The sequence below is a fragment of the Oryctolagus cuniculus genome, chromosome 3 (assembly GCF_964237555.1).
Source record: "Oryctolagus cuniculus chromosome 3, mOryCun1.1, whole genome shotgun sequence".
NCBI lineage: Eukaryota > Metazoa > Chordata > Mammalia > Lagomorpha > Leporidae > Oryctolagus > Oryctolagus cuniculus.
Window position 1 is genome coordinate 109,109,704 of NC_091434.1, and position 16,810 is coordinate 109,126,513.

Consider the following 16,810-nt stretch of genomic DNA (forward strand, 5'->3'; position numbering starts at 1 on the left):
GAGAACTGTTACTATTTCTTCCTTACATGATTAAATGTATGGTGGAACTAATCAGTAAAGCCATCTGACCTGAAAAGTTTTGTGAAGAGGGTTTTTGATTACATTTTAAAGTCTTCAACTGATACAGGCCTCTTCAGTTTATTTCTTCCTGAATAGCTTTGATTTGTCTCTCTTTAAGTTGTCGAATTTGTTGGTGTAAAAGTGGTTCTGTTATTCCTTGTTGTCCTGTTGGATCTGTAATGATGTGCCTTTCTCACTGCCTGATGGTGGTAACTGTGTCCTCTCTCTCTTTTCCAGATAAGTCCTAGGGATTTATCCAATGTTGCTGATCTTTACAAAGACCAAGTTTTTGCTTCTGATTTTTCTCTGTATTGATTCTCTCTTTTTGATTCCTTTTTTTTTCTGCTCCTATCTGTATTTCTTTCCTTTGGGATTAATTTTATTTTCTTCTATTCTTTTCCTAAAGGGAAACTTGAGACACTGATGTTAGACCTTTTAAATATTTCACTATAAATTTCCCTCTAAGCATTTTTTTTTTGCTGAACTATTATTAAGTGCTCTTTTTGCATGTTTTCCACTTCAGAATATTTTATAATTTCCACGGTGATTTCTTTTTTGACTTCCGTGCTTTTAAGAAACAGGTTATTCTGTTATTTAATTTCCACAGATAAGGATTTCATCCTGTTACTGGTTTCTAGTTTAATTCCATTGTTGCCAGAGAATATAGTTTGTACATTTTCAATTTTTTTTTTGGTTGATCTCTGTTATATGGCATAGAATGTGGTGTACGGTAATGAAAATTCTGTGTGCACTTGAAAACAATGCATCCTACAAGAATAGGGTAGATAGCCCATAAATGTCAGTTCAAGTTGATTGATAGTGGTTTTAAGGGCTTTTATGTGCTTAGGGATTTTCTGCAGACTTGTTTTATCAGTAACTCAGAATGAAGTGTTGTAATCTCTACCTTTAATATTGGATTTTTCTGTTTTCTTTCCAATTCTATCATGACTACTACAGTATGTACTATTACTTTCACATATGTACAGTGAGAGAAACTCATATGTAGGTATGTACTATCACTTTCATGCATGTACAGGTATAGATAGCAGTGAGAGAAACTCACATAAGCAGGTGGCTTGGTCCAAGGGTAGATAGTTAGGTTTGAACTTCGCTGAAAAATTGTCAATCTGTTCCCTATATTGGTTGGGCCACTTGGCACGGCCATCATAGCTGTTTGAAAGCCTGTTTTGTTAACATCCTTGTGATACTTTTGGTTGGATCAAAAATTAGCTCTTAGTGTAGTTTTGTTTTCTTTCTTTTATGAGAGCGTTTGAACATCTTCCCAATGTTTAAAATTTCCTTCACTTTTAACTCTTCTGTCCAAGTCCTCTGTCCATTTCATATAACTTTATTGGTCTTCTTAGAGTTCCCTGAGCTCTTTATGTATTGAGAAGATTGACCCTTTGTGATGTTTTCCCTTTATGTGAATGTGACCTTTCCCTGCATAATGTTTTTTCAAGTTTTATATTGTCAAGTCTGTCAATCTTCAGTGGCTTTAAGATGGCTTTAAAAAGCTTTGACATGGACCTAATGTATGTAGAATTTACCTGTAATGTGCACACATCCCTGGCTCTGCATGAATGGCTAATTTCTTTCAACCTTTTTGGTCCTTGTCTTCGTTATTCAGTGCAGGTGCAACTGTGAGACGTTACAGAGCACCAGTGCTGGGGACCGTGGGCACTGCATATCCAGCGAGGATGTGGCTCTCCCTGTTTTCAGAGCCCGTGGTGTGGAGTAGACAGCTGGGAACAACTCAAGGCCTGCGCTTTACCGAGTGATTCCCGGGCAAGCCATGGCATCTCCCCTTGTCTGTCGGCTGCTCTGAGATGGGGCTTCTCAGGTGCGGGAAGGGCACCTGAGAACAGCCCTCCCCTTCAGCAGGTCTCTGACATTCCTTTCCATCTCCCCATGCATCCTTTCTTCTAGGAGATAACTCCCAGCATTCCTTGGGCAGGAACGCTCACTGCACGTTGTCCAGGCATCATTGTTACACCTAACGTGGCTATCTCGGGGACTAGCTTAGGTGTGGACACTGTTTTATGGACCTGTTAACAAAACTTGCTGCCTTTTATTACACATCAGCAGCTTCTCAGGGCCCACAGGTCTCCCTTGCGGAAGTCAGAAGAGAGATTCACGAGGTGGGGTGTGATTGCCCAGGAAACGAGGGCTTTGAGACTTGAGCAAGGGTCTGCCTGGCATGTGCCTCTGCCTCAGTTGGCCAAGCCTCCCTTGAGCAGTGAGCTGGGAGAGGACTGTCAGAGCCACAGCCTCGCGTCTGGAGGAGGGAAGTTGGCACAACCTCTGCTCCGTGGAGCCTGCCTCGGGTGAGCACCGACTTTCTCCACCTCTAGCCAAGAGCTTTGCAAATGGGGAGAGATCCAACAGAGCCAGGGAGGCTGTGGCCCTGCGTAAAGGAAGTGAGACTTCAGCTGCAGAATTTGGGACTGTACCGCACTTTACTGAACTGACGGCCTTCGTCTCCCAGGCTATGCCGAGTCCCTGGGACCATGTTGATGTGGGATTCCTTAACTGTGCGTCTTAGTTCATTCATAGTTCAGTTATAGATTGGGAGGCTTTTAAGTGGAGGAAAGTAGCTGCTCACAGTTCTGGAGGCTGGGAAGTCCAAGATCAGGACGCAGGCAGATGCCCTGTTCGTACGTGGCGCTTCCTGCTGCATCATTGCGTGGAGGAAGTGACCAGTTAGCTCACAGGGCATCTATTGTAAGTGCTCAGCTCTCCTTCATGAAGGTTCTACCTACATGACCCCCTTCACGGCCCCTGCCTCCTCTGACCGTCACGCTGGGGATCGGGTGTCAACACTTGAGTGTTGGGGCGACACAGCATTCATACTGTCCTGTAATGTGTGCATTATCTTCCAGGTGCCTTCTCCACCGTTAGGCCGCCTCCTTCCACAAAGGGGCAAAACTACAATGCTAATTCTAATGCTTTATTAGGTAGGGTTGCTCTAATGTCAAACTGGATCTTGTTGCACTTGCGCTGTAAACTGGACTGTTCTGGTCTGGCTGAGTTCCCATTTTGTCAAGACATTTTAATCACAAGTTAAACTAGGCTGGTGTGGTGGCGTAGCAGGCTAAGCTTTCATGTGACATGGCATGTTGTGACAGGAAAGGTACTTTCCCGCCATGGTTTTCTACCCCAAAATCCACAACCTCAGCTTCATCATGAAAACACATCAAACAGGCTACCACACCCCTGGCAGACAGTCCTCACACCAGTGAAGGTTTTTGAGAGACAAGAAACCGTCACTTGTGGCGGCGCTGGCATCACGTATGGGTGCTGGTTCGTGTCCCAGCTGCTCCTCTTCTGATCTAGCTCTCTGCTGGGGCCTGGGAAAGTAGTAGAAGATGGCCCAAGTGCTTGGGGCCCTGTACCCACGTGGGAGACCTAGAAGAAGCTCCTGGCTTTGGATTGGCCCCGCTCTGGCTGTTGCAGCCATTTGGGGAGTGAACCAGCAGATGGAAGACCTTTCTCTCTGTTTCTCCCTCCCTCTCTGTCTGTAATTCTACCTCTCAAATAAATAAATCTTTTTTAAAAATAAATAAATCACAAGTTAAACCACAGAGGGGTGGTCTTGGGTGGGCCTGGGGGAATAGCAGGGTCCTTGGTTCCTGCCCTGTGGCCCTCCCCCAAGTTGCTCGTGCCTGCCTTTCTGCCTGCCATTTTCACATGTGGTCTTTTCTGCTGCCTGATCCAACCCCAGACCTTGGGACACAATTAGTTGTCACATCTCCCCAGTGCACAGTCTGTGACGGTTTCTTGTCTCTCAAAGCCTTCCCTGGTGTGAGGACTGTCTGCCAGGGGTGTGGTAGCCTGTTTGATGTGTTTTCATGATGAAGCTAAGGTTGTGGATTTTGGGGTAGAACACCATGAAGGGAAAGTACCTTTCCTGTCGCAACATGCCATGTCACGTCATGTCATGTCATGTCACGTCACATCATGTCCCACCATGCCATGCAGTGTTGTGGAGCACATGGTATCCACATAGCTTATTCATGGTGATGATGATAATCTTGATTTGTTGGCTAAGGTGCTGTCCGCTGGTGTCTCCACTGTGAGGTTACTCTTGGGCCTTTCCATACCTATTCATTCCTTCTGAGTCACCAAGGCCAGTGCTCACTCAAGGGCAGAGAGTGGGATGGCTGATTAAGCCTCCTAGAAGAAGGAGTAGCAAAGAATCGGTGACCATCCATCATGAAGCCCCCAGCATCATTGCTCAGCCTTTTGGGGAGATGCTGTACAGATATCCTGTGGCCAATGAAGTGAACCTGAAGTGGCTTTGTTCAGTCTCAGGCCCAGGGAGAGAGGCTGTCTCTCTCCTCCTAGGCTCTGTCACTAGCTTAGTGACTTCATTAAGATGCATGGCTTAAGGAGCGTTCTGAGCCGCTGCCTATGTATGAAGCTGTGACAGATTTCTCTGGCAGCTGTATTTCGCTATTAGAGAACCTGGAGGTGGTGTCTCATGGGACTGACGCATAGGTGCTTCAGCAGAGGAGTGTGGTAGCCCTGGCGCCACGAGGCAGTGGTGCTCTTTGCATATGTGACTCACTGGCTTGCAAAGGGGAGGTAATAACGTATAGGAAGTGCTAAGATCGCGTCAAGAGCAGGCTATATTTTTAGATGCCGTTTTCTCCACTCGGATGGCTATATTTGAATTCTCAATTAATTGCCTTGTTTGTGTGACTTTAAGGGAAAAAAAAAAAAACCAGTTTTCGGCAGCTCTGGCCATAACTGACCCTGCAACAAATTGAGCTGGCTCTGTATTCAAGGGTTCTCAGGCAGGTGGTGCAACCCCCAAACCCCCAGTCAACTGCTTTGTGAATTATCTGCTGAAAGCCCTGCCTATAAGACCCTGCTTTTAGCATTCTGACCAACTCTGTTACTGATCGGTGACCGGCACTCACTTAGGCAGAGTAGTGGGAAGGTGGAAGGCAGGAAAAGAATTGCATACTGGGTTTCTCAGTGAACCTAAACCTGGAGGATCATTCCTCGTCCCAGTGTCATAGGCAACAACATGCTAAGCGGGCGGCATGCCCCCACCTGGTGGCAGCACACCCAACTGAAGCTGGGGGACAGCTGATGCTCAAGGCAAGGGGTCTGCTGCAGCCCGAGGTGACCTGTTGATATCCGCGACTTTCTCTTCCAGGACGACTTCCTGTTCAGTGTCTCCATTTTAAGCGGGATCCTTTGCAGCATCCTGGCCGTGCTGAAGTTTATGCTGGGGAAGGTTCTCACCAGCAGAGCGCTCATAACAGATGGTGAGTAAGGCTGTGGTGTGGGGTTGAGCTGCCCGGGTCACTGCTGGCTTCCGTGTCCTCCAGAGCAGCTCTGCCGTCGGGAACCCATCCCCCACCACCTGTCCTCTTCCCAAACTGTCGAGTGATTCTCAGGGCTCCCATACCTTTGGCCCTTGGAATTTAATAAACTATTCAGGAGTCACCTCCACCCTGACCTCGTAACAGATGAAGATCTTGACAGCCCAGAGGGCTTTCAGAGTCTTGCTTTTATGGGCATTGTGCCCTGTAGCGAGCTCGTGTCTTTTCTGGGCTCTGTAAATGTTTCCTTTGTGAATTCTCCATGCTCATTTCTGCTCCAGCTACGTGAGACGCTCACCTGGAGTTCAGTGTGCAATTACAGGTGCCCACGTGGGTGAAAAGATTCATGAGTCCTGTGCCTAAAACCCAGGGCCCTGGGAAAGTCCCCGTGGATCAGGGGGAGCTTCGCGTGGGACCTGCGGGACGACAGAAGGGGGTGAACACAGCAAAGTGTGCTTCAGCGCCCAGACTAGCACTGACGCGTCATCAAGAGATCTGCTGGACAGCATCACAGGGCCGTTTTGTTGTTGCTCACTCCTGGGCATGCGCAGAGCTGTGCCGTAGGAGCACAGTGGCAGAGTCAGAAGACTAAAGCTCATAGGTTGGTGGTCGTATCTGCATAAAATAGGGCAGGAAGAATTGGACGTTTTTTAAGAAACACACCCCCCGCTTCCTTGCCCCAAACTGGCAAGTCTGTCTAGTGGCGAATACCTGGGTGCAGAGGCAGGTGGTCTGGGCTCAGGTGGCCAACCGTGCGGAGGGCCCCTCTTGCTCAAGTGATGGAGCGTGCTGACTCGGCGTGGCCTCTGCCCCCTCATCCTCTCCCGTGGTGGTCCCGTGGTACGTGTGGAGCTGAGCTCCGCCCAGCGGGCTGTGGGTCAGGGAGTCGCAGTGATGTAACCACCCTAGAACTGAGCTCAGGCCAGAGAGCCCAGCCATGGAGGTGGGCAAAGCTGTTGGCAGGTGTGCTGGCAGACCTGGGGGAGGGGAGGGCCGGCGGTCCCCTTGTTGCATGGGCTGGCCGTACTTTCCTAGGAGCCACAGTCCCCATGCCTACGTCAGCCCCTCTCTCCCCACTTGTGAGTCTGAAGCGCCATCTCTTGGGGAGGCCCGGGTGCACCCCAGCTGTGCAACACGGCTGACCTCAGCAGAGCTGCACCTGTGCGTGAGCGTGTGGGTGGGGGTGGGGCTTCCTTTGAACATGGCTGCAGAAAGGTGGGGGTGTGTGACCTGTCGCCCTGACTGCAGAACCAGGCCACCCCTAGTTGACCACTTACAGGCTTAGCAATATCAAATTGCTTGTTTGTTAAAAACACGGATTGTGGGCTGGCATTCAGCCTCAGTTAAGGTGCCCATGTCCCCCATTGAGTACCTGGGTTTTAGTCCTGGCTCTAGTCCCCATCCCCGCTTCCTGCTTTTGCAGACTGTGGGAGGCAGCAGGTGGTGACTCAAGTATAGTTGGGTTCAAGACTTGGACTGAGCCCCTGGGCATTTGGGAAGTCCTCTCTCCTTCTCTTGCTCTCTCTTTCTCTCTCTCTCACTAATAATAACCCCCACTCCACCCCCAAGTACCTGCCACAGGTTCCTGGGCCTCAATCCCGAAGATTCTGACTCTGGGGCATTGAGATGGAGCCCAGGCGTGGATGTTCCACTCCAAGGGACCAGGAGCAGCCCCTGCCCCAGAAGGCAGGCCGTGCTGTGCCCAGTGCTCCTGCACAGCGCTGCACCTGCATCTCTGCAGCCCCTTTGTAGGCAGTCACTTCTGTGCTGTTTGTTTCTGCCCTTGCTACATGGAGCTTCTCTCCCTGGGCCCGGGCAGCCCATTTGCAATCAAGACTTTTAAATCACAAAAATTGTTTAAAACAGTAAAAGCATTGACTGCTGGGACTGAGGCCTGCTCTTTAAGGCTCTGCTTTTATTATTATTATTTTTTTAAATGTGGTTTTTGTTTTAAATCACTTATTTGGGTGGTAGTGAAGGAGAGAAGATGAGAATGCTTACGTCTGCTGGTTTATTCCCCAAACGCTACAGACAGGGTCAGGGACCAAAGCTGGTAACTGGGAATCCAGGTCTCCCATGTGGGTGCTGGGAACTCAATTACTGGAGCCACCCCCTGCTGTCTTCTTATTAGCAGGAACCTGGAATTGAAGTGGGAGCCAGGACTTGAACCCAGCTACTCTGACATGGAATGGAAGCGTCTGAATCGCTGGACTTCATGCCTGCCCCTTGCTCTGATTTTGGGCAGCATTCAGGCCTCTCTCTGTGTCGCAGGCAGCCGGGCTCAGGCCCCTGCAATACCCAGGTGACCATTCACCTTGACATTGCCTTCCTCGGCTGGGCTGCAAGCAGGGAGGGTTCTGCTCACACCAGATCCTGGTTTGATGTCACTAGAGCGTGGCGTTGCAGCATCACTGGGTCAGCAGGGTTTTGTACCTGTCTCCCTTGCACCTGTCTCTCTGCCTGGTGCCGTGTGCTCTGGGTCAGGGACAGGCAGCTGCCAGTGCAGGATCAGGTGTCTGTCCTATTGCTGTGCAGCACCCTACCCTTGGCCTCCAAGAGTGGTGCTGCCCCTTGGTTTTATACCCCTCGGATATAAAAGGTAGACTCTTTCTACCAGCGCCAATCCTATGAACTTGAAGTTCAATCCTATGGGAATGCTGTGAGCACACTGAGACTGTAGCCTGGGCAAACCTGGGGGATCTTTCTGACAAAAAATGCTGAAATCCATGCATTTTTTTCATAATCCATATTTGCCATGATCTCTTTGATCACGCCTTGTATGCATGATTTCAGTGTTTTTGCACCAAAAAGGTTTTGATTGCATTTTTCAAAAATATTTCCAAGTACCCTTGTGCCTGGAACACGAGGGGCAGGCACTCCCTGGGGAGGCAGCACCAGGCAGAGCAGTGTTATGGCTCCCAGTGATCATCCCACAGCAGCTGCTGCTCTGCCTACGTCTGGGTAAGCTGTAGGTCTCCGAGCCCTGCCAGCTTGCAGAGGCCTGGCGTCTTCATCCGTTCAGCAGGAACGATGTTCTTGGGGCCAGCACTGCGGTGTAGCAGATAAAGCCACTGCATGAGATGTCAGTGTTCCATATGGGTGCTAGTTCATGTCTCAGCTCCTCCACTTTGGATCCAGCTCCTTGCTAATGGCCTGGGAAAGCAGAAGAAGATGGCCCAAGTACTTAGGCTTCTGCTACCCATGTAGGAGACCAGGATGAAGCTCCTGGCTTTGGCCCAACTGTTGTAGCCATTTGGGAAGTGAACCAAGGATGGAAGACCTCACTCTGTCTCTCCCTCTTTCTCTAACTCTGCCCTTCAAATCAATCAATCTTTTTTACATTTTACATTTTATTTACTTGAAAGGCAGAGTTAGATAGGGAGAGACAGAGATCTTTGATTTGTTGGTTCATTCCCCAAATAGCCACAACAGCCAAGGCTGGGCCCTTCTGAAGCCAGGAGCCAGGAGCTTTATCTGGGTCTCCCAAGTGGGTACAGGGGTCCAAAGACTTGGACCATCTTTTGCTGCTTTCTCAGGTACATTAGGGATCTGGATGGGAAGTGGAACACCTGGGACTGGAACCGGCGCCCACATGGGATGCCAGTGCTGCAGGTGGAGGCTTTACCTGGTATGCCACAGTGCCAGCCTCCAAATAAAATCTTTTAAAAAGCTCCCCAGGATCCTGAATGTGACCCTAGTGATGACACTGGGCCCCCCAGACTCTGCCCATGACCGTGGGGCACAGACCCCCATCTCGTGGAAACAGTGGGCCTCCTGCCTTGGTTGGTGGTTGTTCCTCAGTGTTACAGACATCCCAGAGAGGAAATGTCTACTTAGACTTCACACAGGTAAACAGGAGAACCCACCGGTCATCAGTGGTGGTGGCCAGCTTGCTGCGGTTCTTAGAGTAATTAATTAGAGTTCAGAGAGATAAAATTAAGGATAGTAAAGCAAAGGTTTGTGCAGTCTAAGCGAGGAACGAACGGGCCAGACAAGAGAACACGCGGCCCTCTTCTTCCTGGTTTGGGGCTTCTATCCCAGAAGTATGAGGGGCGTTGCCTGATGACGTAGCCGTGATGCTGGTGACTGGCATTTGTGATTGACATCTGGGAGTTGCATACCTTTGAGCTCTCTGCTTGTGTGGCTGGGCTCCCTTTTTATCAGGACACTTGAACCACAAGTTAAACCACAAAGTGGGCGGCCTTGGGTGGGTCCCAGGTGGGGAGCAGCGTCCTTGGCCTCACCCCTGGAGGAGGGTCTTGTGCCCCTCCCCATTGCTCATGTCTGATTATCTGCCCTGCACTAAATCACTTCTGGCTGTGATTTTCACCCACAAAACTGCTTAGGTGAGCAGCACTGCATCACACCCTTGAACCAGGCCATTAAAGGAAAAGGGGCCATTGCCCCACAGACAGGTGACAAGTGGGGAAGAGCTGTTGTGCTGGCATAAAGAGACCCTCTGGCAGGGTAGAGTAAGGCTGGGGGAACCTGGGGGCCTGAGGCCCCTGAGAAGTAGGCAAGGACAGGTCCCAGAAGCCCTGGCAAGGGTAGGAGTTCGGATATTTTGCCAAATATTTAAAGGGATGGGGCACCATGCATGATGGATTCCACAGAGTCTTCCATTCATCAGTGATGGAGAACAGAGCAGAGGGAGAGAAGAGAGAAACAGGGAGGGGGCCATGGGGAGCCCAGGAAGGGTGGTGCTGGCTTGGACGGGTTGAGGGTAGAAGCAGGAAATGGGGGGGATATTTATGAAATGAACCAGGGCTCAGGAATGAAGGGGCCCTGGGGGTTTGGTGAGAGAGACACAGAAATGTTGCAGGGAGCAGAGGCAGTACCCCATCTCCGGGCTTGGAACTCCTATGGGGCTCTGCTTGGTGTGCACCGCCCTCTCCCGCTAGGTGGAGTGTCAGGGTCAGGGTGAAATCCCCAGCAGTCACTGCAGCCTCGCGCTAATTGTGCCGGCTGTGATCTGGGCTTTGCTCCTTCGCTGATGAGCAGAACTGGCAGTGGTGTGCAATTATCCCCTCCCTACAGGAGCTGGACTTGGCAGGATGTGGGTGGAGGGCCTGTGCAGCGAGTTCCCGGGACTGTACCTGGGCCGGGGCTGAGCCTGCACCTTCTCTCCAAGAGGAAACTGCTTCTGCTGGGCGGCAGGGTGGCCGGTCCCCAAGCTAGTGATGCGTGTTTGGGGTCAGGCTGACTCAGCCAGACCCTCAGCTGCTGGTGTGTGTCCCTGCTACCGGGAAGCGGATCAGCAGGGTGCACAGAGTGGACACCATAGATAAATCTGGTTTGGTTTGGTTGCCATGGCTACTTCTGTGACAGGTGTTTAGTGCTGTTGGGACTGGTCCAAAGCTGGCTTTTATGATTTAAGGTAAAGTGGTTGGGTACAACAACCGAATACCAGAAAATAGGATTCCAGAGGCCCATGGGGCCTGCAGCATGAGTCCAGAACCCCCTACCCATCCCAGGGGGCCTGCTGTGACTGCTCTGTCACTGCTCCCTCCTCTCTCGATGACATCCAGCATCTAAGATGGTTTCTCAGGTGGGTGAAAACCTTGATGCCAATATCCTTCATTGTGTTGCTGTGCCTCACGACACAGACTCCGATCTCGTCACTGTAGCCACACTGGTGGCACCTGTCATTGAGAGGGCCTCGGCCACTGTTTTGTGCCCCTCCATGTCCTGAAACTGATCTCGGAATGTATTCCTGGAAACAGCCCTCTGGTTTTCACCAAGGAGACAGGGCAAAGCTTGTGGGGACGGGACCAGAGAGGTGAGTGACGGGCAGAGTCTGTGGGTGTGGCTTGGAGCTCAGGAGTGACCCTGGCTGCAAAGGCACCCAAATTCTTTTTTTAAAAAAAGATTTATTTATTCATTTGAAAGTCAGAGTTACAGAGAGAGAGGAGAAGCAGAGAGAGAGAGAGGTCTTTCATCTGCTGGTTCACTCCTCAATTGACCGCAATGGCCAGAGCTGTGCTGATCTGGAGCCAGGAGCTTCTTTCGGGTCTCCCATGTGGGTGCAAGGACCCAAGGACTCGAGCCATCTTCTACTGCTTTCCCAGGCCGCAGCAGAGAGCTGGATCAGAAGTGGAGCAGCCAGGACTTGAACCGGCACCTACATGGGATGCCGGCATTGCAGGCACTGCAGGCGGCTTTAGTTGCTGCACCACATCGATGGCCCCAGAAGCACCTAAATTCTGCAGGAGGCAGTGGGGTGGACGAGGGTGTGTTTCCCTGTCCTTGCGTGCGTGTTCAGTGCTGCTGAGAGGACTTGGGCTCTGTCATCACGAGAGAGGGGGCCAGCACAGGGGGTAAGAGCTTCTGGGAAATGCAGGCGAAGGAGGGGGTGTGGCACAAATCCGTCCACCCTGAGCCACCGGAGGAGTGCTTCACTGTCAGGCTCCTGGTGGGCTTTGCGCTGCCTAGCAGAGCAGGTGGCTTGGTGGAGCCAAGAGGACATCTAGTGGTGGTGTGGGGAACCTCACCCTTCCTCTGCAACTTGGAGGAGCCTGGGAGAGAGGGGACTCTGTGGACAGTCCTGCTAAGGCCATGCCCAGGCCTGCCCTTCTTTTCCTCCATCTGTTCATTCGTTCATTAATAGAGGGCTCATGTGTTCATGATAAATGCCAGGCTCCATGCTGGGACTGAAAACAGGAAGGAAAGGGACAGCATTCCTGTCCTCAGGCTCAGGTTCCTAGTGGCGTAGAGATAAGGCAAAAGACAAAAGGTACAAAGGGCATAGTGGTGCCCAGGGAGCTGGGGAGAAAAGGAAGCAGTGGGGAGGAGGAGGAGATGAGCTGGTGCAGCAGCTGGCGGGGGCATGCTTTCGGGGGCGGAGTGGTCAAGGCCTGGGGGTGGGGTGGTTGGTTCCCTGGGCAGAGGGAGGCAGTGTGGCTGCTGGAGTAAGCGCAGCGGAGTGGGGGCGACCTTGAGAATTCCAAGTAGTGGCGGGCGGTTACTCTGAGGAGGGTTTTGGCTGTGGCCCACTTGCCGAGGGCACCTCTGGCTGCGTGGCCTGGTGAGATGCGGGCAGGGGGTGGAGGTGCGGCAGAGGTCCATGCTGGAGCGGGGCCGTGAGAGGGAGAGAGGCTGAGCACGTGTGTTGGAGGTTGCGGGTGGCAGTTAGGTGCGAGAGAAGCCCAGGGCAGGCATCGTGACTCCTGGCCTAGGCAGGTGGGGGGGGGGGGGTCGGCACCATCCCTAGACGAGGTGGCCAGAGCGTGAGGGTGGGGGCTGGAGTCAGGATTTCAGATCTGTGCGTGTTCTGCTTGAGAGTCTTAGGTAAGTGAGGTTGCAGGTGGAAGGGAATGGTCGGGACAAAAGGTAGAAATGAGGGAGCCCTGGGCTTATGGACTGGGAGGAGTAGAGAAGGGGGTGCTATAGCTGCCTGGGCCCCTGGGGTAACAGCCCCTAGAAGGTAATTCTCTCAAAGGTATTGGCTATAGAAGCTGGCTTGGGCCCAGCCACTCCCTTGTGCACCAGCTGAGCCTGTGTTGGCACAAGCTCTGCCACCCTCACCACAGGCCACCAGTGTGGGGCCGCCAGATCTTGGACTTGAACTTCCACACCTGTGAGGTCATTAAGCCTTTTCTTCTTGTACTTTCTCAGCTATTTTGTTACAGTGATGGAAAGCTAACCGCTATGCTGGGAGAATTCAGAGGTGGAAGCCCAGGGCTGAGGGTCCAGCAAAGGCAGCTGAGACGGAAGCGGTAGCCAGCAGAGGAAAGGCAGGACCGAGCGAGGCTGGGGAGCTCGGGAGGAGGGCGAATGATCGGGTTTCATGTGGCCATGTGGAGTTATGGTGACCTCAGGAAAGCCCCCCACAGTGCTGGGGCAGGCACACCCTGGGGCTCACTCTGCAGGGAGAACCCAGAAGGCCCACTACGCCCTACCCTTCCTGTGGGGCCCCCCGGGCACTTGCAGGTAAAGTGGAAGAGACGTGCAGCTGTGGGGAGCAGAGGAGGTGCCACGGGAGAGGAGGTGGTTGTTGCTGCCGGTTACCTCCACTTCTCCGACCATGGAGATGCTTCCAGACTTCTCTTCTGGATAGAGTGGAAACCTCTGGAGGGCAGGGCTGGGGCATCAGGCCGAATCCGAGCTCTGCCCCTCACAGTTGGGCTGACTTTGGTGGGTCCTTGTGACCTCACCTCCCTTAGTTTTCTCGGCAGGATGGGGTCTGCCTCCCTTATCAGTGGGGGGGATGTTACAAGGGCTTCTAGCAGATTCAAAGACCATGGTTAGTACGGAACCTTATGTGTGGGCATTTTGCTTTACTTATAAACCTATGAAAGTTTAGTTTAAAAACTGGCCCAGTAAGAGATCACAGTGATAGAACAGAACAATTATTAGGGCTATTTTTAAGTAACAGAAGATGACTTGAACGCAAACCCTGCCATGGCCCGGTAGTCGACCGAATAACTGAGATAGCTGCTCACTCACACACAGGAGGGTAGCACATACAGCCTGGATACACGCAGCAGGGCCCTGTGGGATTTCCTGGAGCTACTCAGTGTGGCATGCAACTTACAACATGTGAATTGTGTACTTCTGGAACTTTCTATTCAGTACTTGTGGTCCTTGATTGAAACTGCAGAAAGTGGAACAGGATCATTGGGGACCCCGGTGTATGACAGTACATCTTGAGCACCCAGTTTAGCCCACGGCCCCATGGACAGTCTGCAGATTTGAATCACCAACGATCTCACACCATCTGCAGTGTGCTAGGTACTCTTGTGTGCACTGTGGATCCCAGCAGGAGCCTCACCTCACCCCTGCTGTCATGCAGGCATGAGTGCGTGGAAGAGAAATTAAGCAGGGTCAGGGCTGGAGCCGTGTACAGAGTGGGCGAGTGCCGTGGGTGTCTCGGGTAGTGGCTCTCACCCGTGAGGGAGCTTCTTGGCCACATTCTGTTCACGGGGTGAATATGGGGCACGCCTGGGCTTCGGGCAGTTTTCTCAGTGGCTAAGCCCGAGCCCCCTCTGCTTCCTCTGCAGGCTTTAACTCCCTCGTGGGCGGCGTGATGGGCTTCTCCATTCTCCTGAGCGCGGAGGTGTTCAAGCACAACGCCAAGGTCTGGTACCTGGACGGCAGCATTGGGGTGCTGATCGGCCTCACCATATTTGCCTACGGGGTCAAGTACGTTCCTGCTCTCACCTTGGCTTTCCTTGCAGCGTGCGGGCCTGTTCCCCATGTCCCCAGCCAGGCAATGACAGAGCAGGATCCTGCCAGTCCCATCTGGACCTGACACCTGTCAGGTGACTGAAGTTGTCCCTGGTGAGGATCAGATAGTGTGGGGGCTGCCCCAAAGTGAGACAGCGCCTTTGAAAAGAGGTTGAGGGCTTTTAAGCCGCCCGGCTTACTTTTGTCTGGTATCTTCATAGTCCACTGTCTGATGCTCCCGCCTATCCTCCATAAGCTGCAGGTGGATGCTCCTAATTCTGTCTGGCGGGGGCCTCACGATGCCCCAAGAGGACATTTTCACCTGGTGTCCTTACCTGTACAGCCCTTTTTTGGCACCTGTTGCATGCACATCATCGTATAGTGGCAGCTGAGCGCCACTCGGCCAAGGCAGGGCCACAGGCCTCAGTTCCCTTTGTGCAAGGTTCTCCCTCAATGCAGACAGGCCACGTGGAGAGGAAGCTGGAGCCTCTTCTCAGTGTGCACGAGGACAGCCCTGGCTCGGGATCCACCCTGTGGGCTGCAGGCAGCCTTCCAGAGAACTGTTTGTAAAAGGTGCAGTGTGAACACTCCCAGGCACCCGCTGCTGCAGGGTGACTGTGGCCAAAAAGAGGGGACAGTGACAATGGTGAGGATGTGGCTCCCTCCTCCATGGCTGGTGAGAACACACAGGGGTTCTGCTGCCTGTACCAAGGCTGTGACACTTCCTCGACGTGTTAGCTGTGCAGGTGCCCTTTGCCCCAGCGGTTCCACTCCCTGTTTGGCCCTCCAGAGGAGTGAGACCCACAGCCACCCCAAAGCTTGGACCTGAGTGTCAGTGGCAGCATTACTCCCAGTAGGCCCAGGGGGAAGCCACCAATCGTCCACCGACTGACGGGTGCATAGAAGGGCTGGATCCCGCCAGGGGGCTATTACTCCGCCATCAAAAGGAACGGAGTCCTTAGGCATGTTCCCGTGGGACTGAGCCTCAGCCATGAGGCCAGTCACAGCAGGCTGCGTCTTGCGCGAATCCACTTCCGTGAGATACCCACAGGTTGTTGATGGATTGCTGGTGGCCGGGGGAAAGGAGAGCGGGGTAAAGGCCCAGTGACTGCCCGTGGGCGTAGGGTTTCTTTAGGGGACGATACAAGTGTTCTGGAATGAAGATGGGGGCAAAGTACATGAATGCCTGAAAAGAATTGTACACTTAGGAAAATGTGGAATTATACTATGGTGATCATGGTATATGCATTAGGCTAGAAACGGCAGCTCCCTCCATGCCTTCCCAAGCCCTCAAGCTGCAGGGCCGTGTGAGGTGACCTTGGCCTTGTCTCTCTCACCCCATGCAGACTCCTCATCGACATGGTGCCGAGGGTGAGGCAGACGCGGCACTACGAGATGTTCGAGTAAAGGCGGACGCTGTGCGGGAAGACGGTCACGCGCCGTGGCGGCGTCCACGCAGGCAGATGGTGCCACTGTGGAACAACACATCGTTTCTGTTTTGGAAGTCTTCTCTCATCCGGTTTGTCATCACGGGTCACGATCTGCCCCTCACTCCGCTGCCCCATCAGACACACCCCTAGGAAGGGACGCACTTCCTGCACCGCAGCCAGCAGCGGCCGAGCCTGGTTTCTGGAGTCAGGTGGTTCTCGTGGGTAAGATCGGATGTGTCTCTGGCCACCAGAAAGGTCTCCCGTGGTGCTCTCGCCTGACGTGGATGGGTGCGGCCCGGGCCCACCGCCTCGGGGCCGGCTGTGGCCCCAGGCACACCAGGGTCCCGCAGGCTCTGCAATGTGGCAGGCGTGAGGGGAAGATGTCCCCTTGTGTCTCTCCCAGCCCAGAACCATCCGTATGTCACTCCCTCCTTTCTATCAACACATTGCATTAGTTTCATACTGTTTTACTAATCCTCAGTCTAAACCGACGGTTTGTTCCAAAGGAGACCGTTCTGTTTTTTAAAGTACGTAGTGATCCACGTATGAGCTTTGCATGGACGCGCTAAATAAGCACACGACCCTGAACATCCCTGTATAAACAGGCCCCATTTCGGAGAGATGTGAAAGTACAGTTTATTTGTAATAAATGACATAGTCTATCTGTATCTGCCTGCGTCTGTGAGCTGTGGTAAATGGCGCTCGTCGACGACCGTCTAAGCCAGTGCACGCCTCTGAGGACCCGCTCTCAGTGATGTGATGGGCGTTGGCTCGCTCTCAGCACTGCCTAGCCAGGCAGCAGTGTCCGAACAATAAAGATCT

The 16,810-nt window shown here is 52.5% G+C and overlaps 1 protein-coding gene across 1 annotated transcript in view; it reads left to right on the plus strand.

Annotated features, from left to right (window-relative positions):
* Window positions 1-16,656, plus strand: part of TMEM163 (transmembrane protein 163) — a 266,074-nt gene extending 249,418 nt beyond the window's left edge. Inside the window, exons 6-8 of the mRNA XM_017342800.3 lie at window positions 5,225-5,336; window positions 14,393-14,534; window positions 15,905-16,656. Coding sequence (XP_017198289.1) covers window positions 5,225-5,336; window positions 14,393-14,534; window positions 15,905-15,965 — 315 coding nt within the window. The 3' untranslated portion in view covers window positions 15,966-16,656. The remainder of the gene's footprint in view (window positions 1-5,224; window positions 5,337-14,392; window positions 14,535-15,904) is intronic.
* Window positions 16,657-16,810: the final 154 nt, after the last annotated feature.